Genomic DNA, 27,714 nt, shown 5'->3' on the forward strand with positions numbered 1-27,714 from the left:
GGGGTGGGGGTGGGATAGGCTTGCGACAGGGTTTCTCTGTGTAGCCTTGGCTGTCCTGGAGCCTGCTCTGTAGACCAGGCTGGCCTCAAACTCACAGAGACCCACCTGCCTTTGCCTCCCTGAGTGCTGGGGTTAAAGGTGTAATGCTCAGAAGCCATCCTTTGACACAGTGGGACTGTACCTCACATGTTTCCACACATAGTTAACTGACAGAACCGTGAGCTTTGTCACCCACCCTCATCCCTAGAGCATTGTTTATTGGAAAACTAGCTTTTTATCATTTGGACCTGTTTTCTAAAAAACAGCTTACCCCAATTAAGTAACTATAGGGCTTGAATAATTTATGCAGTTGACAGAATGATGAATTTTGTGAATATTAGACATTTAATATCTGTTGGTAGAAAATGGTGTTTCCTATGTAGATTATCATTGACTTAAACTTTAAAAAATATACAGTACTTTGGAGTGGGGGAAAACAGAGTGCTTTAATTTAGACATACAGAACAGTTTCTTACAGAAAAAGGTGATACAAAGTCTTCTCCATCTACCTTTGACTGGCTAGACCTGGGTAATCGTGTAATATATATCATCAAGCACTCAGGAGGCAGAGACAGGTGGATCGCTGTTGAGTTTGAGGCCAGCCTGGTCTACAAAGCAAGTCCAGGACAGCCAAGGCTACACAGAGAGATCCTGTCTCAAAAAAACCAATATATATATATATATATATATATATATCATCACAATTTTAGGAAATAAAATGGCAATGAGCTTTGAAACTAATATCTCTTTGGGTGCAAACGTGAGCACTTGCAGGAAGCCGAGCACAGGATGGCACTGCCTGCCGTGTACTGGTGTTCAGGACAATGTGACCACATAGTCTCAGGCTGTTATTTTTGTTAGAACTGAACTCTAAAATGCTTAAAGATCTGGGTTTGTTTTTCTTGAAATCCTTTTGAGTGCTGAATTTTTAAAGGTTTTTTTTTTTTTTAATTATGTGTATCTATGTGTGGGTGCGATACACGTGATGCCGGGAGAGGGCATTAAAACCTCTGCTGGAGCCACAGGCGGTGGTGAGCAGCCTGTAGTGGGTACTGGGAACCAAACTCTGGTCCTCAGCGAGAGTGGTACATACCCTTAGCCTCTGAGCCATCTCTAGCTCCTTGAGGCCTAACTTTTGAGAAAGTACATATTTCACACTGTGTGCTCACTCCTAGCATTAGGTCCTGACTCTGTACTGAGTGGGAGAGGATGGCTGGTGCTCTCAGGCGTTGACATTTCACTGTGGTAGTATTGATTTGGTTATTGTTGCAATGGGTTATTCGGTTCGATAAGCCTTTAATTGCTGATGGTTTTAGTGGCTAGCTGTCTTTGTGAGGATGAAATGATCTCTAGGGACATATGATTTTTTTTTTTTTTTTTTGGTTTTCCAAGACAGGGTTTCTCTGTCTGGCCTTGACTCTCCTGGACTCATTTTGTAGACCAGGCTGGCCTTGAACTCACAGAGATCCACCTGCCTCTGCCTCCCAAGTGCTGGGATTAAAGGCGTGCGCCACCACAGCCTGGCAGGACATACGATTTATAAGATGATTATTTCATTTTTATTTCTAAGTCATTGCTTTAAAAAAATACAGATGAATTTCACATGCTTTACATTTACCAAACATCACAGTAGGAATCTGTAAATATCAGAAAAGCTAGCTAGTGCACACTTTCAGTCCCAGCACTCAGGAGGCAGAGGCAGGTAGATCTCTGAGTCTGAGGCTAGCCTGGTCTAGAGTGAGTGCGGGGACAGCCAGGACTACACAGAGAAACCTTTTCTCTAAAAAGGGCAAAGACAAAAACAGAAAAGAAAAGAAAAACCAGGAGAGGCAGAAACAGGAGGATCTCTGTGTTCCAGGACAGCCAGGGCTACATATTGAGACCCTGTTTTAAAAAAGAAAAAAAGGGAAAGAAAAGCCCCATGTTTGTTTCTGCCATGAGTCTCGACACACTGTCATCATAGCTGATGACTGTCTTCACAGGTTTAAACTTGTTTTATCATTAGTTACACATTTGACTGTACAAAATACTATAAAATGTTATAAAAAAAAATGTAGAGATGCTTTTTTGTTGAGGAAAAGTGATGAATTATGAACATGGCCAGAAAATTTGTCTCCTTTTACCCAAAGATGTCTATTACACAGATTGACACAGCTTTCTTAGAAAAAGTGATAAACAGCTCCCAACCTTAAAGATGCATCAGAGGACGAAGAAGTGCGGGTAGAGCTGTGTGCTTTCTTGTCTCACCCTTTTCTCCACAGAAAGGCCTCTTCTCACTGTGCATAGTACTCCTAATCTCCAGTTGTGCTTGCTCACTGTTAACCTTGGCTTGCTCAGCAAGGCCAAGATACTGATGAAGTTTTGAGGCATCAGTTCTGGTGCTGGGGTATGACCTGGCCATTAAGAGCACTTACTGCTGCCAAGGACCCAGCTTCCATTTCCTGCACCTACATGGCAGCTCTCAAACATGCAACTCCAGTCATGGGGGAATCTGATACCCTCTTCTGGTCACCGTGGGTACTGCACATGCACGTGGGACCTAGCATTTGAGCCTACCACGTGCGAACTAGGATTTGAGCCTGGGGCACTGCTCTTAATCCCTGGGCCATCTCTCTAGCTGTGTGTGCAGATTTTGAAACATAGAACACACACACACACACACACACACACACTAATAATACTAATACTAATAAAACTTTACTCTTTGTTTTTTGTTTTATTTTTCGAGAGAGGGTTTCTCTGTGTAGCCTTGGCTGTCCTGGACTCACTTTGTAGACCAGGCTGGCCTCAAACTCACAGCGCTCCGCCTGCCTCTGCCTCCCGAGTGCTGGGATTACAGGCGTGCGCCACCACGCCCCGCTGCGTTAATTCTTTTCTAAGAAGTTTCCTTGCTTATTCCCTGATGCTTCAGATCGCCCCGGATACAAAAACACGGAAGCAGTTTAGCTTATCAAAGAAAATAAGCCAGTGTTCAAATAGAATATTTAGTATTAGATTTGTGGTCAGTGTCTTCCTCTGGGTGGACAATGCTGCTTTTGTGGTCCCTGTTGCCCAAATTAGAAGGTTACATACAGGAAGTGAGGTTTTCCTGCATTGGTGTTTATTCTGTGTAGTAAGCAGAATATATTGACATCAGGTTTTGAGTTTTGCTGTCTTTTGTTGTTTTTGTTTTTCAGACATCCAACTCTGCCTAGCGATAGGGAAAAGTCTTAATAATATTAGTTACCATGCAATCTTATGACTTACCACCCTAAAAAAAAATATGAAGCAACTTCATCTGATATTCATTCAAACCTGTCTGGAACAAATCAGCATGCCAGCATTTCTCCCGTCCATGGGCTGATAAGAGTGCTAAGCGGATACATGAGCAGCAGATTTTAAAGGGGGTTCTAGGTTGTGTAGAGCTTCTTTTTTTGTAATGTAGAGAGGTTTTGTGTGCATGTACATGTGTGCTGTTTTAGGCTTTCCTAATTTAAAACATTGAAAATGAACCAGGCTTGCAGAGCTTGTTTGTAAATAATAGTTAGAAAGTCGGTACGAGAAGGTCAGATTCTTAGGGAAGGCCATGAAGGCTTAAAATGTAATGTAGTTACCTCTCCTGATCACACATCAGTGAAAGAGAGAAAGCACCACTGGCTTCCGTCTCCTGAAGCTGTCTTTAGGAAAGGCTGAGTTCACTGGCGTGGGTGGTTCCTACTCGTGCTCTTAGCATCTGCTGTCTTTTCTCCTCCAGGAAGCTCCAGCTTCCCTCATCTTTCCACTCATTAGAAGTTGCTTTATGAGCTGGGGATGTGGCTCAGTCAGTAGAGCGCTTGCCTAGGAAGCAGGAAACCTGGGTTCCATCCCCAGGACCACACAAAATGGGAGGCAGTGGTACCCCTGTGATCCCAGCCCTTGGGAGGTGGAGGCAGTGGTACCCCTGTGATCCCAGCCCTTGGGAGGTGGAGGCAGTGGTACCCCTGTGATCCCAGCCCTTGGGAGGTGGAGGCAGTGGTACCCCTGTGATCCCAGCCCTTGGGAGGTGGAGGCGGTGGTACCCCTGTGATTCCAGCCCTTGGGAGGTGGAGGCAGGAGGATCAGAAGCTCAAGGTCATCCTCAGCTGTGTAGCAGGTTTGTGGCTAGCCTGGGCTACATAAAACTATCTCAAAAAGATGAAAGAAAGAAAGAAAAGAAAAGGAAACGATATGGTTTCTTTGTGTAGTGTTGGGTGTCTGGATTTTAAGAGCATTTTCTGCCAAGATACAAATGAACATTCTGGGACGTTACTTTGTTTCCACTTTCAAAGAGCCTTTGGAATCTCCGACGCCCAACATCTCCCACCACGTGGCCTCATCCCGGGCCCCACAGGAAGCAGTGTTTGCAAATCAGCTGCCCCTGTCTCCCGACTACTTTCCTCAGACTGGACTTTTCACAGCTTCCCTGAGCTCAGAGCCTCCCTTCTCACCTCCAATTTTTAGTAACTTCCTCTCGCGCGCACACTGTCTCTCTCCCATGTACTCGTGTACAATACTACATCTGCATTGACTGAGTCTTGGTGGTTCTGTGATGGGAGTTTGGAGGTACCGGAGCGTGGAGGCCAGCAGAGCCTTCTCGTCTGCCGACTCAGATGGTCAAAGGGGGATGGAAGAAGGCTATGTGTAAGCCAGGACCTCAGCACATCGGACACTTGCCTGCATGTAATCCAAAACTCAATGAAAACCATGGGCAGGAAACCCCGCCTGCATCCATTCTCACTTACACGGTACCTGAGTTTTATCAACAGTTCTCCGCATACCTGTAGCTTTCCTGTTCTGTGGGGGTGTAGGTGGTATTGCTTGTTAGCTAAGATATTATCTTTTATAAAAAAGAGTCCTGCTTCTTATCATGACGTATGTGACTTGAACAGTTGTTCCACATTGGTGACATGTATTTTGGCAGTAGGTTCTCCTTTTGTTCTAAGTGTGCGTCCTAAGTCATACATGCACCAGTGCTGTGGTCTGTGGCAAAGTTATTGTAATTCAAATTGGAAAATAAAAGGTTCTCAGACTTTGTCCAACCTTTATTCCTATGGCAAAGGAAATTACTATGTAATTCTAATAATGTCCAATGCTGGCATGTTTTGAGCTACTCTATGAAGTAAGTGAAACGTCAGTGCGTATGGGTTAGTTAGTAAAGGCTCCGATGGCTTTGAGGTGTGGGAGGAGCCAGGTTTGGTGGTGGCAGCTCCTAGCATTCATAACACAATAAATAAATCTAAAAGTGCTAACCTGTTCAGCATGGTGATGTGAGCCCATAACCCAGTGTTCAGAACCTGAAGCGGGAAGCTCTGGAGTTGCAGACACAGCAAGGCTGTCTCAGGAAGGGAAGAGTCCACCCACCTGCAGGCATGATTCCTAGACATTCTCTCAGCTCATGACTAGCTGAAAGCAATAGCCACAGTGCCAAAACCAAAATAATGGCAACAATCGCTAGTAATAAGAATTTACTGAGATAATCCAGGTAATTTTTTTTCCCCAAGACAGGGTTTCTCTGTGTAGACTTGGCTGTCCTGGACTCACTTTGTAGACCAGGCTGGCCTCGAACTCACAGTGATCTGCCTGCCTCTGCCTCCCGAGTGCTGGGATTAAAGGCGTGTGCCACCACCAGGCTAATCATAGTAATTTTTAGGCTATGAAAACTCTTCTCACTTATTTAGAGTGTACGACCCTGTAAAAGGACCTGAGTGTTATTTATCAAACCTATCTGATGATAGGTTTGATGGTGAAAGTCATAATCAGGATTTTTAAAAATATTTAACCAGCAAAGCACATGTTCATTTTTTTTTTGAGGTATTTATTTAAGAACACTAGTTTTTAAACACTCTTTGTTGGAACCATGCCCAGCTTAGAAAGAATTTTCTACACCAGTGAATATATTTCCACTCGAATGTGTACCTAGGTTACGTTCATGTACCGGAGACTGCATCAGACCTCTGGACACTGGTTCTGGTATACCCTGTATTTTTTATTATTAACTGCTGACAGGATGGCACAGCAAAAACTCTCATCCAGTCTTTTTGGGGGGGGACAGGGGTTGAGACAGGGTTTCTCTGTGTAGCCTTGGCTGTCCTGGACTCACTTTGTAGACCAGGGTGGCCTCAAACTCACAGTGATCTGCCTGCCTCTGCCTCCTGAGTGCTGGGATTACAGGTGCCCAGCTTGTGGATAATTTTTAAAAGCCTTCTTAGTGTTAAATCTATTACATTCTTAATTATAAATCTCTCTCCTCAGAGATCCTAAACTTCTGCAGTTCCTCTGTTCTACTCGGTTCCCTCCGCCCAAACAGTGTGCTGGAGTTTAACACTGAACATGTCTTCCACGCATTAGTGCTTTATTCTATAGTTGTAAGACAAGCAGAGACTCTTATTTTCTCGTCAGGCAATGTCCTCGTCACCATTGTTTTCAGGAAGATGCATGTGTCACCTGTGTTCTTTGTAGGGACTGTCCACCTGTAGCCTCAGTACTAGTGGAAAGGATGTGTGCAGACTTTCTTGAATAATATGTACTGTAAGTCTGTGTCCTGTGGCGTTGCTGTATTTCACATTCTCTTAAATAAAGGTAGTTTTTAAGGAGAAGGCCTGGTTATTTTAAGAGTTCTTTCTCTCTCATTAGGACGGGCAGGTGTGAGGGCATTGGCTTTGGATGAAACAGAGCCAGCAGAAGGCCAAGGGTGGCTTTGGCCTCGGTTAGGACCTGATATATACATTTTTTTCCCTTCAAAGAACAGAGGTAGAGCAGAAGGTTAAGCAACTATAACATTGTAAGTAACGCAGAAACATACAACTAAATACTTTGTAGGGGGAAACACCAGGATCAAGAAGGTGGTTTGGGGAGGGGTGGGGTGGAGTTAGGAGTGGGGGCTAGAGAGATGGAAAAGAGCACTGGCTGGTCGTCCAAATGTTGGGGTTCAATTCCCAGCATCCACACAGCATCTTGGCACCTTCTGTAACTTCAGTTCCAGAGGATATGATGCCCTCTTCTGGCCTCTGTGGGCACTGCATGAACGTAATGTGATACACAGAAATATAGGCAAAACACCCAAACATAGAAAATAAATAAAATTTAAAAGAAACTGCTTAGTGGTCATGGTGGCACACACCTTTAATCTCAGAACTTTGGAATATACATACATACATACATACATACATACATACATACATACATGCATACATCGTGTGCATTGGTGTTTTGCCTGCATGTATGTCTGTATGAAGGTATTGGATTCCCTGGAACTTGAGTTACAGACAGTTGTGAACTGCTATTTGGGTGCTAGGAATTGAACCCGGGTCCTCTGGAAGAGCAGCCTGTGCTCTTAACAGCTGAGGAATCTCTTCAGCCTGTATCTTTTGTTTTAATTTTTTAAATTACGTATACTGTGTTCTGCCCGCATGTACACCTTCAGGCCAGAAGAGGGCACCAGATCTCATTCTACATGGTTGTGAGCCACCATGTGGGTGCTGGGAATTGAACTCAGGACCTCTGGAAGAGCAGCCAGTGCTCTTAACCTCGGAGCCATCTCTCCAGCCCCAAGAACCTTTCTTTTTATGTATTATGTTTATCTGTTGTATGTGTAGAGGGTGAGAGCACAGCTTGCCAGAGTTGGTCCTCTGTTCTTACCATGTAGCTCCCAGGGCTTGAACTCAGGGTGTCAGGCTGCAAGCAAGCTCCTTTACATGCCGAACCATTTCACTGGCTCTTAAGAATCTTTTGTTACTTCCTTTTTTCAGTCATCCATTTAGTGGAGATAAAAAACTTGCTTGTTTTTATATTCTGTTATGCATATATACTTGAGAAACATTTGGATGCTTTCCAGGAAAAGGTTCGTTTATTTTACGTGTATGAGTATTTTGCCTGGTGTATGTCTAGACACCATGTGCATGCAGTACCCTTTGAGGCCAGAAGAGGGCATCAGATTTCCCCCTTGAACTGGAGCTACAATCATGAACTAATTGCTTTGCGGGTATTGGGAATTGAGCCTTAGTCCTCTGCAGAGCTACAGTCAGTGCTCTGAGCCTTTTCCTTTCCAGTCCTGGGAATGCAATCCAAGGCAAGCTAGCCGCTTCCGGGGAGCCACATCACAGCGTCTCTTCTCCTTTAACAAAAATTCACTTTAAATTATTTATATTTTGGGCTGGAGATATGGTTTAGAAGTTAAAGAGCCCTGACTGCTTTTCCAAATGGCCTGAGTTCAATTCCCAGCAACCACATGGTGACTCACAATCATCTATAATGAGATCTGGTGCCCTCTTCTGGCGTGCAGGAGTATATGCAGGCAAAACACTGTATACATAATAAATCTTTAAAAAGTAAAAATTAATTTACAATTTTTATATATATACATATATATATTGGCTTTTTGAGACAGGGTTTCTCTGTGTGTAGCTTTGGCCATCCTGGACTCACTTTGTAGACCAGGCTGGCCTTGAACCCACAGCGATCCACCTGCCTCTGCCTCCCGAGTGCTGGGATTAAAGGCGTGCGCCACCACGCCCGGCTAATTTATTTATATTTTAATTATTAATTCGTGTCTGTGTGTGAGTGTGGTGCCCTCGGAAGCTAGAAGAGGGCATCAGATTGGAGCTGCAGTAACTTGTGACTAGCCTAACAAGGGTGCTGGGACCCGAACTCGGTTCTTACACACACACGCGCGCGCGCGCGCGCACGCACACACGCGCGCACACGCACGCGCGCGCGCACACACACACACACGCCACCACCAGCATCCCTCCTCCCTAACCCCTCCCCGAGCCGTCTTGTCTCCCTTTCCCAAGGGCATTCCTCCTCTATCTCTTCCTCGTTCTCTCAGAGGGAGCTGGAACCCAGACGCTCCAAAATCCTATCAGAGCCCACTAGGCTATGCACAGGGTATGCTGGGAAGCGGCGAGCCCCACTGGACCTCTGACCCGGAAGGGCACTACGGACCGGAAATAAAGGCAGCCCGCGATCCGGGCTTCCCTAGCAACCAAGCCAGCTTCTTAGCAACGTAAGGTGGCTCTAGCGTCCCTGGTCCCGCCATGCCTGTGCGGGTGAGCGACTTCAGCTGGCAGCAGACGCCGGCCGCAGTCTTCCTGTCGCTGCCTCTGCGCGGCGTGTGCGTGCGCGACGCCGACGTGTTCTGTGGGGAAAGTTACCTGAAGGTGGGCGGGGCCGAGGTGCGGTTGTAGCGCGCCGCGGGAGCAGTGGCTGCCTTGCTGAAATTCTGTACTGTGTCCGTTGCTTTTTCTTTTTTATATTTTATTAATTTATAAATTACATTTTTAAACTTTTAATTTATTTGCTTTCGTCATTCAATGGATCAAACCGAGCATCCTCTGTATGCTACGCCACTGAGCTACATTTCTAGCCCATATATATACATATATACACATACATATGTATACATAGTGGCTAACAATGTATGTGTGTGTGTGTGTGTGTGTGTGTGTGTGTGTGTGTGTGTGTGTGTGTGTGTATGAAAGTTTGCACATATGAGTGTGTACCAGATATGTGCAGTGCCTGCAAATGCCAGAAGAGGGCATATAACTGATGCGCATGAGCCACGATGTGGGGTGCTGGGAACCAAGCCTGAATCTATGCAAGAGCAAATGCTCTTAACCACAGAGCCATCTCTCCAACCCCAATGGCTTGGGTGGAGGGCATATTTTACTCGGGAGCCCACACTGGCCTCGGACTTCAAGCAATCCTCCTGCCTCAGATTTCCAAGTGTTGGGGTTAGTGGGATGGTCCACTATCCCTGGTTAGATCTCAATTTAAAGTCCTATCTTAAAAACCAAATCTAGGCCTGGTGAGGTGGGTCAGTGCACCACCACCAAGCCTGACAACCTCAATTTAGACCCCAGAAAGGGGTCTGACCTCCACATGTGTGCCACGGTACTCATCTACACACACACACACACACACACACACACACACACACACACACAAAGATGGCATTAAAACAACAGAAACAAGTCTCTTGCCAGTGTGCTGTCATCTACAGACACATTCAGGTCACAGATTGTTTTCATCCATTACTTCCTCATATACCCTAATGTAGCCCAGGCTAGCCTCAAACTCACTTTGTAGCTGAGGGTGACCTGGAATGTCTGAGCGTCCTACCTCCACCTCCTGAGTACCGAAATTACAGGCATTCAAAAGCATGCCAGGAACAGTGTCCCCACCCTAAAGTGTGTTTTTCTGGAATAATTGTAAATTTTTTGGACTTGTTTTATGTGCATGACTGTTTTGCCTCTGTGTATGTGTGTGTACCCACCCTGTTCTTATCTGATGCCTTTGGAGTTTAGAAGAGGATGTCAGAACACCTGGAACTGGGGTTCAGATGGTTGTGAGTCTCCATGTGGGTGCTGGGAACAGAATCTAGGTCATTTGCAGGGACAACAGGTGTTCTTAACCACTAAGTTGTTGCTCCAGCCCAGACTTTTTTTTTTTTTTTTAATGGCAGTGTCTTTAGTTTATGTAACTAACTTAATGCCTGCTTTCTCTCTCCTGACCAGGTCAACTTTCCTCCGTTTTTATTTGAGCTGTTTCTTTATGCTCCCATAGATGATGGGAGTAGCAAAGCCAAGATTGGGAATGACACAATTCTGTTTACATTGTATAAAAAGGAGCCAGTTGTGTGGGAGAGTCTTTCCATGCCAGGTGGTAAGTTTTTTCGTGAAAGTTGTTCACTTGAGCAGATGTCATTTGTGAGAGCTCTGTGTGTATCAAGCACCAGGGATGCTGGGCTACATGAAAGCTTATCTCAAAAAAAAAAAAAAAGTTTTCACTCTGGTCATCAAGGTGACCCCATGTGATACACACTTGCACTCTCAGCCTTATAAGAGGCTGAAATAACTCCTGGGAGTGGTGGTGCACACCTTTAATCCCAGCACTGGGAGGCAGAGGCAGGCGGATCTCTGTGAGTTCCGTGGCCAGCCTGGTTTACAAAGTGAGTACAGGACAGCCAAGGCTACACAGAGAAACCCTGTCTCAAAAAACCAACCAACCAACCAAACCAACCAAAAACAAAAAAACCAAAACAACAACAAAAACCTAATTAATCACAGTCTTGATTTAGTATTTCTCCTTATGTTGCAGTTGACAAAGAGATGATGCAGAGAATAAGAGAAAAGTCCATTTTGCAAGCACAGGAGAAAGCAAAGGAAGCCACAGAGGCAAAAGCTACTGCCAAGCGGGAAGATCAGAGATACGCACTGGGCGAGATGATGAAGGTAGGCTGCGGACCTCCAGGGCACTCACTGAAGGAGATGACAATGAGCTGGCCAAAGATAAAGAGCTCAGCCAAGCGTAGGGGACAGGCCACTCAGCTGCTCAGGGTGGTAAACCAGGAGGATCAGAGGTTGAAGCCTTCAGTGCCTTGAACTTAAAAGTTCAAGTGGCACACTCCTTTAATCCCAGCACTTGGGAAGCGGAGGCAGTAGGATCTCTGAATTTGAGGCCAGCCTTGTTTATAGGAGTTTCAGGATAGCCAGGACTACGCAGAGACACCCTGTCTTTTGTTTTGTTTTGTGTTGTTTTTTGTTTTGGTTTTGGTTTTTTTTCAAGACAAGGTATCTCTGTGTTAGCCTTGGCTGTCCTGGAGTCTTTGTAGACCAGGCTGGCCTTGAACTCACAACAATCTGCTTGCCTCTGTCTCCCAAGTGCTGGGATTAAAAGCATGCACCACCATGCCCAGCTGTGGACCTGAGGTTCTTAACAATACTATCCCAAAACAAAACAAGAAACAAAGAACTCCAAGTATCCACTAGGATTGTCTCAGTCAGGGTAACCCATTTGGTCACCCACTAGGATTGTCTCAGTCAGGGTAACCCGTTTGGTCACCCATCTTTTATTTCCGTGCTGGAGAATCCAAGCCAGATTGTCTCAAGTACTAGACAAATGCTCAGCTACTGAGCTACTGCTACAGAAAATAAAAAGGCTACTAATATTTATTATTAAAAGCCTCCAATGATTACAGTGGTTTTACTTAACCTGCTATCAAACAATAAAAGACACAGACATCTGATAGAATTTTAATAAGCTTGTTTGACCTGGGGCTGGGCAGTATGGCCCCTAAGCTCTCTTGCTGTCTCGCAGCCCCAAGTTCTATGGTGTTTGCTTCAGTCATTCCTTTCTGGGCTACCTCCCGGCCGTAACGCCATAAATGCTCGCACATGTTTCCCATCTGGGCTGCTTCTTTCCACGCCGACCATGTCTGTTCACGCTAACCCATGGCAGCTCCTCTCCTCCTCTTCCCTTCTGTCTCTTCCTTTGCCGTGAGCCTGCTGTCCTCCATGCTCCACCTCTCGCTCCTGCCCTGCCTAGGGGTGTAGGCCTTGTAGTTAGCCACTCAGGGAGAATTTTGGAGGCAAGGTTACACAGCATTACTTGGAGTGCATGGTAGTTTGCTCGTAAAAGACAGCACGCAGACTTCAGGGATCCAAATAATTAACAATACCAGACCACGTGGTTTAAAAAAAAGCTGTATCCCCAGCTTCTTGGCCACTGACCTGTGAACTGTCCCACCACTTCACGTGTCACTCTGAGCCTATTTCATGAAGTATAGGGGGAGGTGGGGGCGGTAGGAAATGCCATGTGGTTTCCCATAGTTTATCAGGAGAGCTGTCATTCAGAAAAAGAGTGCCAGTCACACAGATGTGGGGAGGTAAGAGCGAGATCCACTGTTTCAGTGGAAATTAAAACCCGGGCTCTTATCCCAAGGTGCAGACACTCACATGAACACAAGCACACACTACATACATGTACACACATCATAACACATGCACAGCTGTTGTTTAAATGTTTTAAAGGACTTGCTACTTACAATTTTTACAGATTGAAGAAGAAGAGAGGAAAAAAATCGAAGATATGAAAGAAAATGAACGGAAAAAAGCAAGTAGAGAATTGGAAGCTTGGAAAGAATGTCAAAGAAAAGCCGAAGAACAAAGAAGAATCCCGAAGAAAGAGGTGTGCCGACAGAGAAAGCAAGCCGAAGAGAGGGCAGCACTGAAACCTCAGAGTTTGCCCAGGAAGGCCCCGCCTGCTCACCTCCCCACAAGAGGTATGGCGCCTCCTGTCTTTTTCTCTTCCTATCTTTAAAAAAAAAAAAATGATTTCTAGGCATAGGCCATGCTGTGGTTTATTGAAAATAAGCAATAAGATACAGAGACATAGATGAAAGACTCTTTCTGAGGGGTGAGCCAGGGTTTGCTGTGTGGGTCTGGGAATCCTGCAATGTGTGATACTTTGGCCTCAACCACAAATGGTTAGCTAATAGGCATTCACCATCATGCCTAGCTCGCTGGGCACATGCTAGTCATTTTGTACATTCCAGAAATATCTAGGGTAGATACTTCTACTAAAAAAACAAAAACAAAAACAAAAAACAACCAAGCACAGCATAGACACTGGGAAACTTGTTAAGTAGAAGGGAGGGGTGAGAGGAAGAAGCCACCCAATTGGTATAAGGATAGAATCAGGAAAAAAGAAAGACAACAACTAATTTACCTTCTTTGTTTTCAGGCAGGATCTCCTGTAGCCCAGGCTGGCCTCAAACTTGCTACATAGCTGAGGACGACCTTGAACTTCTGATCCTCCTGCCTCCACCCCACTAGTGCTAGGATTTTAGGCATGCACTTCCGTGTCTCAAGGAGGTTTGTTTTTATTTTTATCCTCAATGCTAGGTACCAATTCTAGGGCCTTGTGTTTTTCTAGGCAAGCTCATAGAGCCTAAGCTAAATCCAACACACACACACACACACACACACACACACACACACACACACACATACACACACACACACACAGAGTTCTTTTGTTTTTCGTTTTGTGTTTTGAGACAGCATCTTATACCAGGGCTGTTTTGAATACCCTACATAGCTGAAAGTGTGCTTACCATCTTTTCCTTTCCTCTTTCTTTCTAAAAATGATTTGTTTTTATCTTATGTGCGTTGGTGTTCTGCCTGCATGTATGTCTGTATGAAGGTGTGGATCCCTTGCAACTGGAGTTACAGACAGCTGTGAGCTGCCATGTGGGTGCTGGGGATTTAACCCAGGTCCATTGGAAGAGCAGCAGTGCTCTTAGCTGCTGAGCCATCTCTCCCGCCCCACCTTTTCTTAACTTGGATGTACTTCTTTTCTCTAAAGTATATTAGTCTGAGTCGTTTCTTCTTCTTCTCCTTCTTCTTCTTCTCCTTCTTCTCCTTCTCCTTCTTCTTCTTCTTTTTCTTCTTTTGAGACAGGGTCTCTCTCTGTAGCCTTAGCTGTCCTGGACTTACTTTGTAGACCAGGCTGGCCTCGAACTCACAGTGATCCACCTGCCTCTGCCTCCCAAGTGCTGGGATTAAAGGCGTGTGCCACCACGCCCGGCTTTCTTTTTTTTTTTTTTAGCCATGGCCTCTCTATGCTCTCTATACAGAACAGCCTGGCCTTGAACACACAGAGGTCTGCCTGCCTCTGCCTCCTGAGTGCTGGGATAAAAGGCATGTGCCACTACGCCCAGCTCATTTTCTTGGTTTTTGTTGTTAATTTTTATTATTTATTATTATTTGTTATATTATTCATTTCTTTGTTAGTAGTTTTAGAATTAGCTTTGGTGTGTAGTTATCTTAGAAGTCAACTTGTTAGTTAAAAATGAGAAATAAAGAACTTATTCCATACCTTTGCTTTTGAAGGGAGGAATTGGGAAAACATATTTTCTGAGAAGTTAAAGGAAGACAGAGTTCCTGCGCCTCGCTCTGCTGGCAGAATTCAAATCAGCTTTACCCCTCGAGTATTCCCAACTGCTCTTCGGGAATCCCAAGTCGCAGAAGAGGAGGAGGTAGGGACACAGTGTCACTTAGACAGTCACCACTTGAGTTGGCTGCAGTGGGCGCTGCTGGTGGAATACCTTCCTTAGTTCATGTATTGAAATCAGTGAGCTCCAGGACCACTGGGGCTATGTAGAGAGACACGATCTTAGGAAGGAAGGAAGGAGGGAGGGAGGAAGGAAGGGGAAATTAGAGTTTGGCTTTCTTTGTTTTGTATTGCATGTTTTGTTTTAGTTTCTGTTTGTTTGTTTTTGTTTTTTGAGACAAGGTTTCTCTGTGTAGCCTTGGCTATCCTAGACTTGCTTTGTAGACCAGGCTGGCCTCGAACTCACAGCGATCCGCCTGCCTCTGCCTCCCGAGTGCTGGGATTAAAGGCCTGTGCCACCAATCCCAGCTTGAAAAAAGTTTTAAGAGTTTATAAATACTGAAAGTTTAAAACCACCATCAAGGCTGGGTGTGGTGGTATACGCCTTTAATCCCAGCACTCAGGAGGCAGAGGCAGGTAGATCGATGTGAGTTCGAGGCCAGCTGGGTCTACAAAGAGTCCAGGACAGCCAAGGCTACACAGAGAAACCCTGTCTCAAAAAACCAAAAGAAAAAGAAACAAACAAACAAACAAAAAAAGAAATGCCATCAAGCTGGGCCTTTAATGCCACCACTCAGGAGGCAGAGACAGGCAGATCTCTGTGAGTTCCACCAGCCTGGTCCACAAAGTGAGTCCAGGACAGCCAAGGCTACACAGAGAGACCCTGTTTCAAGAAACCAAAAATAAATAAATAAATAAATAAATAAAAATAAAAATAAACAAACACCTTTAATCCCAGCACTTGGGAGGCACAGGCAGACAGATCTCTATGAGTTCAAGGCCAGCCTGGTCTACAAAGCAAGTCCAGGGACAGCCAAGGCTACACAGAGAGACCATGTCTTGAGAAAAATAAACAAACAAACAAATAAATAAAATCATCATCAAGTAGTGGGTGTATCTGGTGAGTCCACTGTAAACAAATACTGAAAATTAGGAGCTGAATGAGCAGACCTTCATTTCTCAGTTTTCTGATCAGGACTTGCACTGGAGCCCCTGGTGAGGCCTCATCCCGCCTCACAGAGATGAAGGCAGGCTTTGATCTCTTTCCTTCTTCTGAGGAAACTAAACCCGTCATGGCATTATCTAAGCTCCATGGCCTCCCCTAGGTCCCCATCTCTGACACTGTCACACAGGTTGTTAGGCCTTCAACATGTGTATTTGCCATTTGACAGACAGTTTAGTCTACTGGTCCAAATGACATTTTTGCCTGCTGGAAAAAGTGGGAAATCTAAGAGTAATTGCTAATAAAAACAAGACCTTTTAGAAGGAAACTAACTCTATCAAGTTGTCTTCTGTCCTCTACATGTTTGTTGTGACATGTGCACACCCCCCAATCATACACACACATACTAATAAATAAATTTTGTTTTGTCTGGTAGTGTTTGAGGTAAGAGTCTCACTACGTAGCCCTGGCTGGCCTGAAACTCGCTGTGTAGACCAAAATCGCCTGGAACTCAGAAATCCATCTTCTTATGCCTCTGAGAGCTAGAGGTAAAGGTATACACCACTATGCCTGTCCCATAAAAACAGTTTTTAATGAGATTTTGTGTCTTCTGAGGCTGGGATCTGCTTTGCTCTGTTTCAGTCAGCATACCCCCCGCCCCCACTGTGACAAAGTGCCTCAGAAAAGCACTTACGAGGAGGAAAGCTTTACTTCCGCTTGTGCTTTGGGGTTACTGCTTCCCAACACTTCAGGACCAGCAGCCAAGAGGTTAAGAGAAGGGACCAGGGTCCTGATGTTCTCTTGAGGCTCATCCCTGGGTGACCAGATTTCCTTTCACCAGGTCCCGTCTTCTGAGGGGTCCACCGCCTTGCAGTAGTATCACAGGTGGAGACATTTAACACAAGGCAGCAAGTAGCTCCGAGTTAGGCTTGTGCAGTGAGGCCTGGCTCAGAGGCAGTAGATGGGCAGGAGCTGGAGAGGTGGACTTCATGGAAAGTCATTAGCTCATGGTAGCACTGCCCTTGGGAGGAGGGGACTGTTTTCCACTAGAGCAGGTTGTTAAAAATGAGCAAGTCCAAAAAAAAAAAAAAGCAAGTCTGGCCCACCCCCCCATGTCTTGCTCTCTCCTTCACCAGGTGAGATCTGTGTCTCACACCCAGCGCATGTCCCCTCACATGTGCTCCAGCCACATGATGCCATCTGTCATGCTGCATCACGTCCAAATTGCTGAATAGAACCTGCTAGGTAAAGCTAGCTAGAGTTTTGGATTTTTGGCCTTCATGCTGTGAGCAGCATAAACCCCTTTCCTTATGAAATGTCAACCTCGAGTATTTTTAATAACAACACAAAATCGACAAAGATAATGTCTCAGTTTCTTTTCCCTTTGTTCTTCATTTTATTGTATTTATTTACTTTTAAGACAGGGTCTCACTGTGTAGCCTGGGCTGGCATAGAAGTCGGTATGTAAAGTAGGCTGGTTCTGAGCTCAGACCCACCTGCCTCTGCCTTCAGGACTGGCTTCTTTCCTCCTGGCTTCTTTCCCCCTTGACATGATAAAATACTCTGGCAAAAGCAACGTAAGGGAGAAAGGGCTTCTGTCAGCTCACAGTGCAAGGTGCAGCCCATCCTGGTGGGGAAGCCAGGGGAGCAGAAGCTTGAGGCAGCTGGTCGGTGAGTACATGTATGCTACTCTACACGTCTCTGCACACACAGAGTCCAGGAGCCCTGTGGGAGTATCCGGGGAATGGCCTGGCCACAGTTAAACTGTAGTCAGGCTCGTTCTCCTGCAGGCCTGCCGGAGGCCTGTCTGCCACGGGATCCCCACATGCTGCCGGGTTGACTACATACTCCATGTAGACGGTGTCCATCACCAAACTGTGTTCTCGTTGTAGTGGCTGCATAAGCAAGCAGAGGCTCGCAGAGCCCTCAGCACCGATCTTCCCGAATTCTGCGACTTAAAAGAAGAAGAGAAGAATCCAGACTGGTTGAAAGAAAAGGGAAAGTGAGTTGTCTGAGTATTCTGCATTCTGCACTAGGCTCACTGCCTTCTAGGGGTAGATTGACCTGGTGTTTCTGTGTGTGTGTGTGTGTGTGTGTGTGTGTGTGTATGTGTGTGTTTGTTCTTGGGACAGATCAATTGTGTGCTGTTTTGTTTTCGTTTTTTTGTTTTTTGTTTTTTGTTTTTTTCGAGATAGAGCTTCTCTGTGTAGCCCTGGCTGTCCTGGACTCCCTTTGTAGACCAGGCTGGCTTCGAACTCACAGTGATCCGCCTACCTCTGCCTCCTGAGTGCTAGGATTAAAGACATGCGCCACCAGGTTGGTTCTTACTTTGTGGTGTACTTTTTTTGATTGGTGATTGATGCTTACTGTAGGCACTGCACCATTGTGCAGGTGGTTCTGGGCACAATAAGAAAGCAGTCTGAGCAAGCCATGAAATGCAAGCATCCATCCTCCATGGCCTCTGCATTAATTCCTGCCTTCAGGTTCCTACCTTGAGTTTCTGCCCTGGTTTCCTGGCTGGTGGACTATAAACTGGCTGGTGAAATTAACTCTTTCCTTTCCAAATTGCTTTGGCCATGGTGTTTATCACAGCAACAGAACGCTAACTAGGACAGTTAGGTTAAGCGTCATCTTTAAGAAGTCTGATGACATAACAGTAAAATGCAGTACAGTGTCTGAGGCTGGGGTGTGGTTGAGTGGATAGCATGCTTGCCAGGCATACACAACCCCAGAGTTCCTTCCGTCCTTCTCACTCCATACTCCGGGTGTGACTGACCCCTGTAATCCCAGCATTTGTGAGGAGGAGGCAGGAGAATTAGCAGTTTAAGGTCAATTTGGGCTATACATAGAAAAAAAAGGACAGTCTTGGAGAAGGGACTCTTTCAAAAACAAGAACAAAAAGAAAACAGGTGTGCTGGCACAGCTCTTTAAACCCATCAATCTGGACGCAGAGACTAGGCCAACCCAGGCCACACAGTGATTCTCGGAGATAGAGGAATTGTGTTTTTGGTTTGTTTCCCTTTGTAGTGCTGGTAGTGATGAGTCGAGCCTGGCCTGTGCCAAGAACATTGATTGCCCAACCACCAAGATATGTCCAGTATCACACTCCTTGCACTGAGTTTTGTAGAAAAGTTGAGAGTGAAGGAAAGGGTGTGGCAGAAAAGTGAAGCATTCAGAATAGTTGTGAGGTGAGGACAGGACCAGGTAGGCTTGACAGGAGGCAGCTTTTTCCCCTTCTCTTGACAGGGCCTTGCTCTGGTACTTTGCCTTGATGCCCAGCACTAGATACACAGCCAGCATTAAAGATAGTCTCCTGCTTAGCCCGGTGGGACTGCGGGATGTTGGTTTTACAAAAGGGTAGAAGTAGGCAGGCTATTCACAAAACCAGTTGCTAAGGAACCCTGTCACCTCACAAGAAGGTTCTTATCAAAACTAAGAAATGTTTGTATTTTTCTTTACTAAGCCCTTTAATGCTATGTCTTAATTTTAAACAGAAAAGCTGCCTTAAAAATCGTGCTGGTCAGCTGGGCAGTGGTGGCGCACGTCTTTAATCCCAGCACTCGGGAGGCAGAGGCAGGCAGATCCCTGTGAGTTTGAGGCCAGCCTGGTCTACAAAGTGAGTCCAGGACAGTCAGGTCTCAAAAAACAAACAAACAAACAAAAAATTGTGCTGGTTGGTGGTAGCACATGTCTTTAATCTCAGCGCTTGGGAGGCAGCGACAGGTGGCTGCCTGGTCCAGGATAGCCAGGGCTACACGGAGAAACCCTGTCTTGGATATCAAAACAACAAAATTTACATATATGAATCTGGAGTGACGGTTAGCACTGAGGAACACTGGCTGATCTTGAAAGGACCCAAGTTTGGTTTCTAGCACCTGGCAGCTCACAGCTGTCTGTAACTCAAGTTTCAGGGAATCTGAGTTCCTCTTCTGGCTTCCTCAGGTACCAGACACATACCTGGTACACATAAGGCATTATGCTTATAAACATAAAAATAAAATATTTTTAAAAATACATAATTTAGGACTAGGGAGACAATATGCAATTCTGAGGACCTGAATTCAATCCATGTAAAAAGCTAGGGATTATGATGCAAGCTTTTTTTTAAACTTTTAAAAAATATATTTTATTAATTTATTCATATTACATCTCAATTGTTATCCCATCCCTTGTATCCTCCCATTTTTCCCTCCCTCCCATTTTCCCCTTAGTCCCCTTCCCTATGACTGTGACTGAGGGGGACCTCCTCCCCCTGTATATGCTCATATGGTATCAAGTCTCTTCTTGGTAACCTGCTATCCTTCATCTGAGTGCCACCAGGCCTTCCCGTCCAGGGGACAGGGTCAAATATGGGGCACCAGAGTTCATGTAAAAGTCAGACCCCACTCTCCACTCAACTGTGGAGAATGTCCTGTCCATTGGCTAGATCTGGGTAGCAATGCAAGCTTTTAATCCCAGCTCTGGGGAGGCAGAGACAGGTGGATCTCTGGGGCTCATTGGCCAGTCATCCTAGCCTGGTCTGGAGCCCCAGGTCCAAGTGAGAGTCCCTGTCTGAAAAGCATGTGAGGCTAGGTGTGGGGTGTATGAATTTAATTTGACGCTGTGCTAGTCTACATAGTGAGTTCCGAACCAGCCAGGGATATCCTGTCTCAAAACAAACAAAGTCAACCACCAAAAAAGGCAGATGGCTCCCAAAGAACAAAAGCCAGTAAGCAGCATACACTCCATGCCTGTTCCCTCGCTGATCTAGTCCTGCGGAGCCCGTGCAGAGGCAGCCACAGCTGAGGGAGGACAGGCTTAAGGATCAAAGTTTTGTATAAAGGTTGCAGTAACCCTGCTATCTCATCCAGAAATGGGATTATCATGTTTGCTCTCTGCATAAATCTATCTTCTGCTTCCAAAGAGACTCTCTCTGCCAAAGGTGTCTGCCACACACCTGTCTTCTCAATGATAGTGCCAGACTGGGAGTGCCGCTCAGTGGTAGACAACATGCCTCCCACCTATGGCACGTGAGCCTGGCTTCCACCTGCAGATCCCTCCCCGCAACCAAACCCCAGAACGCAAGATTGTCATGTGAGATCCATGGAGAATTGTCTTTGTTGAGCCAGGAGCTCTTATGGCCTAGTCTAGCCTTGAATTTGTGGCAGCCCTCCTGCCTGAGCCTCTGCTGTGCTGGGATTACAGGCATGAGCCACCACTCATAACTTGTTAATTGCCCTCTAACCCATGCACCTAGACCCTTTCAGAACAGGGCCAGGAAACCTACCTTTGCTACTACATTTAACTAAACTGGGTTTATGGAGACAGGCCAGTTTCCTCATGCCCCTTTTCCTGGTAGATGGATGTTAGACTTGGCATTACAAGGTGGCTTCTAAAATGCAGGTATAATTGTCTTCCATTGATGATTGTGTTTTACAGCTTATCTGTTGCAGTGCTTGGTAGTTAAGGGTGTGTTAACAAAAGGCAGAGGAGGGAAAACTCATTCTTCTTTCTTTTTTCTCCCCCCTAGGAAAAATCAGTTGTGTAAACCGCAAGAGAGTACCAAGTAGTTTTTTTTGAGATAAGCTCTCACTTTGTAGCCCTAGCTAGCCTGGAACTCCTAATGTAGGCTAGGCTGTTCTCAACTCCTGCCTCACCCTCCTGAGTGCTGGAATTATTAGCTTGTGCCTCCATACTTGTGGGGAGAATTTTTGGTTTTTGGGTTTTTTTTTTCTTTGTTTTTTGTTTTGTTTGTTTGTTTTGTTTTTTATTGTTGCTTTTAAAATTTTTTCCAAACAGGGTTTCTCTTGCATGTAGCCCTGCCTGTCCTGGACTCACTTGGTAGACCAGGCTGGCCTTGAACTCACAGAGATCCACTTGCCTCTGACTTCCAAGTGCTGGGATTAAAGGCATGCACCATCACTGCCAGGCAAATTTACTTTTCCTGAACTGGCATATCAGCACACGTGGCACTCCAGCCTTTACATGTGTCATGGGCTGAACTTTCTGGGCTTTGGAGCTTGAGCTAGAACAATACCTATGCTTCCTAGTGGGCAGACAGGGCTCAGCTCCCCTCGCCTCCAAGTTCCCTGGCCCAATTTCTCACAGAACATCCCTTTCTAACCATCTGTATCAGCATGTGCTCCTTGGTCTGAGAAAGGTGGCACTAGGTGACTTTTGTTTTTGAACGCTGTAGGTGTGCTTATGGAAACTAAGATGGCTGTGCTATCACTAGGTGATAGACCTTTGAGGACCAGTGTGCATTCTAGTGTTGACTAGTGTCACGTGTCTAATCGGATGGCCCATGGGCTCCTTTCTCTCTAGAGTACTCTATGGGAAAAAGACAGTCTGCATGTTGCCCTTGCTGGCATGTGGCTCATTATATAGACCAGCTGCCTTCTGCTTCCCGTTCCTGGGATTATGCCTTTAGCACCACGTCCACGTTGCTGCTGTTGTTTTAACCATATGTAGAATGTGTCTCCCCTCTTAGTTCTGAATGCCAAATTGAAGGGGCATGGGTCCCTTCACTAAGATGCACTGATGTTGGCTGACCTGTGCACTCTGTCTATCTGTCTATCCAATAGATTTTTGTGGTATTGGGGATTGAAGCAAGGGTCTCACTATCTAGTCAAATGTTATAACACTGAGCTATAACCCCTGCTTCCTCCCCTTTTTTTTTTCCAAGACAGGGTTTCTCTGTGTAGCCTTGGCTGTCCTGGAACTCAGTCTGTAGATCAGGCTGGCCTCGAACTCAGAGACGTGCCTGCGTCTGCCTCTGGAGTGCTGGGATTATAGGTGTGTGCCACCCATGCCTCCCCTTTAAATTTTTATTTTATTTTATTTTATGTACATTGGTGTTTCGCCTACATGTATGCCTGTGTGAGGGTGTCAGAATCTTGGAGTTACGGACAGTTGTGAGCTGCCATGTGGGTACTGGGAATGGAACCCGGGTCCTTCAGGAGAGCAGTCAGTGCTCTTAACCGCTGAGCCATCTTTCCAGTCCCCACTCCCCCCTTTTGATTAAGTAGTTTATTGTTTGTTTTGATGTGGGGCTCCCATGGCACAGTCTGGGGAACTTGCTATGTAGCCAAACAAAGCTTCAAGCCCCAGGCCCTTGTTTCTCCCTCTCAAGTGATGGGACTGCAGCTCTTACTTCCTTGAGGCAGGTGTCACTAAGTTGCCCGCCCTGGCCTTCAGTTTGCTGTATAGGCCAATCAAATCTTGATCTTACAATCTTCACCTGGGAAGCTGCTGGAAGTACAGGCCTGCCCCTCCAGCGGCTGATGGGGCCTGTGTGTTGAAGGTCTGTTGACACAGCTGTCAAGCTCATAGTAGCTTCTCTGTGTTGTGAAGTGCTGCTCCCTCTGTTTCTTGTTCCTTTCCTGTTCTCACTGCAGCAGCTTTCACGCTGTTCTGTGGTTTAATAGCAGCAGCATTTGTGCCGTGTGCCTTCCTGATTCGTATCCAGCAGGGGGAGAAGTTTTACCAGCTTTTCTCCCTCCAGCTTGGGACCAAAACCACCAGCTTCATTCAGGGCAGTTTAAGCCCCTTTCCTACCCCTAAATAAATCACCGAATCAGGGAAGACAGGCATGCACTTTCTGCACCAAGCCAGCGATGGCTGCGTTTGGCAGGGAGGACCTGTCCTCCTGAAGGTACATGCTTAGTGCTTGTAGAGAGATGGAGTCTGCAGCAAGCAGTCTCCCCCAGACAGGGAATTAAACAAGGTAGACAACAATGATCTATCTGAGTGCCAAGCAGGGTAGATGTTATTTCTCTATGTTGACTTCGATGCTAAACTGGCCTTTTCTTTTTGTCTCATTAGCAAACTGTTTGCAACAGAAAACTATTTGGCAGCGGTTAATGCATATAATTTAGCCATACGACTAAATAGCAAGATTCCACTATTGTATTTGAATCGGGCTGCTTGCCACCTCAAACTCAAAAACTTACACAAGGCCATTGAGGACTCTTCTAAGGTACGCATATCCCTCTGTTTGTGTGTGGGTGGTGTATGCTCATATATTTGCTTAATTTAAAAATATGATGCTTTAAAATTATTCTGGAGGTCCAGCTGTGGTGGCTTGTCAAGGGCTTGAAGGAAAAAGATCACTGAGTTCAAGGCCAGTGTGGATTATATAGCAAGTTCCAGGTCAGGCAAGGTTACAAAATGAGACTCTGTCTCAAAAGATCAAAATAGACAAATGGTTGCTCAATTCAGTAGCACGTATGCTAAAATTGGAATGCTACAGAGAAGATTATCATGGCCTCTGTGCAAGGGTGACATGAAAATTAATGGTGTTCCCTAATTTTTCTTTTTGAGTTCCCATTTTGAATGTGTTTGAACTACCAAAAACAATGAACTACTGATGGCTGCAGCAACAACAACAAAATTATTATCCTTTGATAAACCCCAGCATGTTCAAACCTATTCTGGGCTGGGGTAGTGTGCTGCAGAGGTTTTCTAGGCCCTGTTTGTTGGCTTAAATGATGCTCTAGGATTTAGCACTTAGCCTAGTGGAAGAGCATCTGCTGAGCAGTGTGAGGTGCAGGGCTTTATGCACAGTACCCTCCCCCCAGAAGTTAAGTGTTAAGCCTTTTTGCCTGCTAGGTACCTGCCTACCACTGAGTTCTGTGTCTAGTTCTCTTTCTTCTTTTTAGTCATCCTGTGTAGGAGATAATCTGCCATAGCCATGCTTTGTTTCCAGAGTGAACTTTTTATGTAGTGGGCAAAAGCGGAAGGACAGGCAGCAGACAGATAGTGAGGCGGCAGATAGGGAACACCGTCCCGCCAGGCACCGACACCATCCGGCAGCAGTGCCTGGGGAAATCCTCCTGGGATGGACATACTGTGGCTGGTTGGAGGTTTCCAGGTACAGCATAGAGTTTTGCTTCATGGATGAGCTTCTGGCTCCTCCTTCCCACTGCAGGGAGCTTTAGACCCTGTGATAAACAATAGCAACCTCTGCTGGGACTGCTTGTTCGCAGGGTGCTGTTTTTAATTACAGCCTCAGCTCTTAGCTATTTTCCTTTCTCCCTGTTACAGAGCCAGGGGCAACCTGACCTACAACTGGAGTTTTGGAAGATCTTGAAATAAACATGCTTGAGTCAGCTGTCAATGCAAATAACACATGACAATTTACCAATATAACTTATATTTCAGGTTAAACTGCCTAAGCTAACATTAAATAGGCTTTAAGTTTGCCGTTCTAGCCAGATGTGGTGGTGCATGCCTTTAATCCCAGCACTCGGGAGGCAGAGACAGGTGGGTTGTTGCTGTGAGTTCGAGGCTGGCCTGGTCTACAAAAGAAGTCTAGGACAGCCAAGGCTACACAGAGAAACCGTCTTGAAAAACTTAAAAAAAATAAAAAAAAAAAGAAAAGAAAAGAAAAAGTTTGCCATTCTATGCTTTAATCTCCCTAAAGCTGGAATTACAGGCAAATACCTCCAAGCCCAGCTCTTTGGTGTGTTTGTATTTTTATTTACTTATTTATTGTGTATTTCTTTATTGTGGCAGGGTCTCTGTAGTCTAGCCTGGCCTGGAACCCAGGAATGCAGTCCTGACCCTGGGAAGTACTGGGCCTGCAGGCCTGTGACCAGCTAAATAGTGCTCTGGGTCCTGGAGTTATAGGTGTAAACCGTTATGTCTGATAGATACGTGTTTTAAAGTCACAATTTAGATTTGGATTTTTGCTCAGACCTAATTGTATGACTATCCTTTGTTTCACACACATGTCTTTTGTCTTACACGTGTATGAGTGTGGATGTGTGTGCAAGCATGAGTAGCAGCGAGAGGTCAGTTTTCAGACACTGTTCACCTTATCTCCTCTTTTTAGGAGTTATTTTTCATTATGTGTATGCTTGTGGGGGGGAGGGGGAGGGCATTTGCACATGAATGCAGTTGCCCTAGGAATCCAGAAGAGGAGACTGGATCCCCTGGAACAGATGTTATAGACAGTAGTCAGGGCCTAAAGTGGGTGCTGGGGACTGAACTCAGGACCTCTGGGAGAGCAGCAAATGATCTTAGCCTTCTTTCTTTCTTTCGTTTTTTGAGACAGGGTTTCTCTGTGTAGTCTTGGCTGTCCTGGACTCACTTTGTAGACCAGACTGGCCTTGAACTCACATCAATCCGCCTGCCTCTGCCTCCCGAGACCTGGGATTAAAGGTGTGCGCCACCACGCCTGGCCTATCTTAGCGATCTTTCTAGCCTCACACTTGCTTCTTTTTTGTGTGTGAGTTTTTAAAAATTTTAATTAAAATCGACTATATCACTTCTCCACTCTTTCTCCCTTCAGTCCCTCTCATGTCCACCCCCTACCGTGTTCATGGTCTTTTTTTTCTTTTTCTGCTTTTTTCAAGCAGTCTCTCACTGGGGTCAGGGCCTTGCTGATTCAGCCAGGGTGGTTGGCTGCTAGCCAGCCCTAGGGACCCTCTGCCCTGCTTCACAATCACTGACATTAGCACGCTTCACCGTGTCTGGGGTTTGAACACAGGTCTTCTCGTTTTCAGAACAAGCACTTTACCCACTTACCCACTGAGCCATCTCTCTAACCCCTAATTATATATGTTATTTGAAAGGCACTAGAGTTATTGACACCACCTGTTGCCGACAATGCCAATGCAAGGATGAAGGCACATGTCCGGCGAGGAACAGCGTTCTGTCAACTAGAATTGTATGTTGAAGGTAAGAGATTGGCAGAGGCATGGGGGAGTGACATCAGTAAGGTGATGGCTTTGCTTGCACAAGGCCCTGTGTTAGATCCCTGGTACTACATAAACTGTGTGTGGTGGCACACACCTGTAATCCCAGCACGTGGGTGGGGGAGGGCACAGGTGATCAGAGGATCAGCAGTCTTCAGTTACCTATCAAGTTCAAAGTCTTTAAGCTATAGGAGACCCTGTTACAAAAAACAAAACAAACAAACAGGTATTTATGAAATACTTGCTTTATTGATTATCATTGATATGTCAATACAGGCTTGCAAGACTATGAAGCTGCCCTTAAGATCGACCCAGACAACACAGTTGTACAAAATGATGCGGAGAAGATTCGGAGTATAATTCAAGGGACAGCACTGACGTCTCAGGACTAGAGACAGTTAGGAACCGGGTCTCTCTCTGTCAGTACTCTAGGTCAGTGCAGAGCCAAGTGCTAGAGATCCCTCGGAAAGGCAGTGCCTGAGGCCTCATACCCAAAGTGAGAACTGCCTGCTTCACCACTTGGTCCCAGCCCGGGGAAGGCAGAGGCAGGCAGGTCTCTGTGAGTTTGAAGCCAGCCTGGTCTATATACGGAGTTCCATGTCAGCCAGTGCTACACAGCGAGACCCTGCTTAGAAACACAAAACAAGGCCCAGCGAACAGGCTGCTTTAGCTCTTGGTCATAGCTTGGGCTTTGATGTTGCCATCTTGAACTGTCCTTGCTCTTGTAACTAAGCAGTTGTTGTTGGGGTCTCCCGGGCACTACTGGGAATCAATGGGATAGAATTTCCACATAAAAGACTGTGCTTATAAAGTATTTTTATCATATTAAATGTCGTGTTTTGTTCTGAATGATTGGCTTTGGCATAATAGACAGTTTTTAGCCATTTACAGATACACAGAACCATTTTTTGTTTGGTATGTTATTTCCCGTTTACGGCTAGACCCGTTAGAGCATAACGCGTTGCACACCAGCCCTGGGTCTGCTAGGAACAAGGACGGGGAATGTCAGTCTAGGCTGGGCTACATAATGAAACTGTCTCAAGAAAGAGTGAAGAAATAACAGAAAAACCAGTTACTTTAAAAACCTTATTTATTTACTTATTTATTTTTGTTTTTTTGAGACATGGTCTCTTTGTGTTAGCCTTGGCTGTCCTGGACTCACTT

General features: G+C 45.6%; 1 protein-coding gene and 1 non-coding gene across 3 annotated transcripts; both read left to right on the plus strand.

Moving 5' to 3' along the window:
- The first annotated feature begins 9,033 nt into the window (after positions 1 to 9,033).
- Dnaaf4 (dynein axonemal assembly factor 4) lies at positions 9,034 to 27,340 on the plus strand. 2 transcript variants are annotated; one of them, XM_051140441.1, is made up of 9 exons: positions 9,034 to 9,194; positions 10,551 to 10,698; positions 11,134 to 11,267; positions 12,871 to 13,096; positions 14,709 to 14,854; positions 17,764 to 17,873; positions 23,675 to 23,828; positions 26,428 to 26,533; positions 26,827 to 27,340. In XM_051140441.1, the coding sequence occupies exons 1-9, from the start codon at positions 9,072 to 9,074 to the stop codon at positions 26,940 to 26,942; spliced, it is 1,263 nt and encodes a 420-aa protein (XP_050996398.1). In that variant the 5' UTR covers positions 9,034 to 9,071; the 3' UTR covers positions 26,943 to 27,340. The 2 variants fall into 2 exon arrangements, with proteins under 2 accessions (XP_050996398.1, XP_050996399.1); XM_051140442.1 differs by lacking the exon at positions 26,428 to 26,533 and having other exon boundaries at positions 26,827 to 26,910.
- LOC127184486 (U6 spliceosomal RNA) lies at positions 24,058 to 24,164 on the plus strand. The gene has a single exon (XR_007830130.1). It is a non-coding gene; the product is annotated as a U6 spliceosomal RNA (small nuclear RNA).
- Positions 27,341 to 27,714: the final 374 nt, after the last annotated feature.

The sequence above is a fragment of the Acomys russatus genome, chromosome 32 (genome assembly GCF_903995435.1).
Source record: "Acomys russatus chromosome 32, mAcoRus1.1, whole genome shotgun sequence".
In the NCBI taxonomy this organism is placed as follows: domain Eukaryota; kingdom Metazoa; phylum Chordata; class Mammalia; order Rodentia; family Muridae; genus Acomys; species Acomys russatus.

What these genes read in the sequence shown, in the direction of transcription:
- Dnaaf4 (XM_051140441.1), top strand. Translation starts at nt 9,072, where the DNA reads ATGCCTGTGCGGGTGAGCGACTTCAGCTGGCAGCAGACGCCGGCCGCA. An exon ending in TGGTTGAAAGAAAAGGGAAA is followed by an intron (nt 17,874 to 23,674) that starts GTGAGTTGTCTG and finishes TTGTCTCATTAG; the next exon opens with CAAACTGTTTGCAACAGAAA. An exon ending in ACTAGAATTGTATGTTGAAG is followed by an intron (nt 26,534 to 26,826) that starts GTAAGAGATTGG and finishes ATGTCAATACAG; the next exon opens with GCTTGCAAGACTATGAAGCT.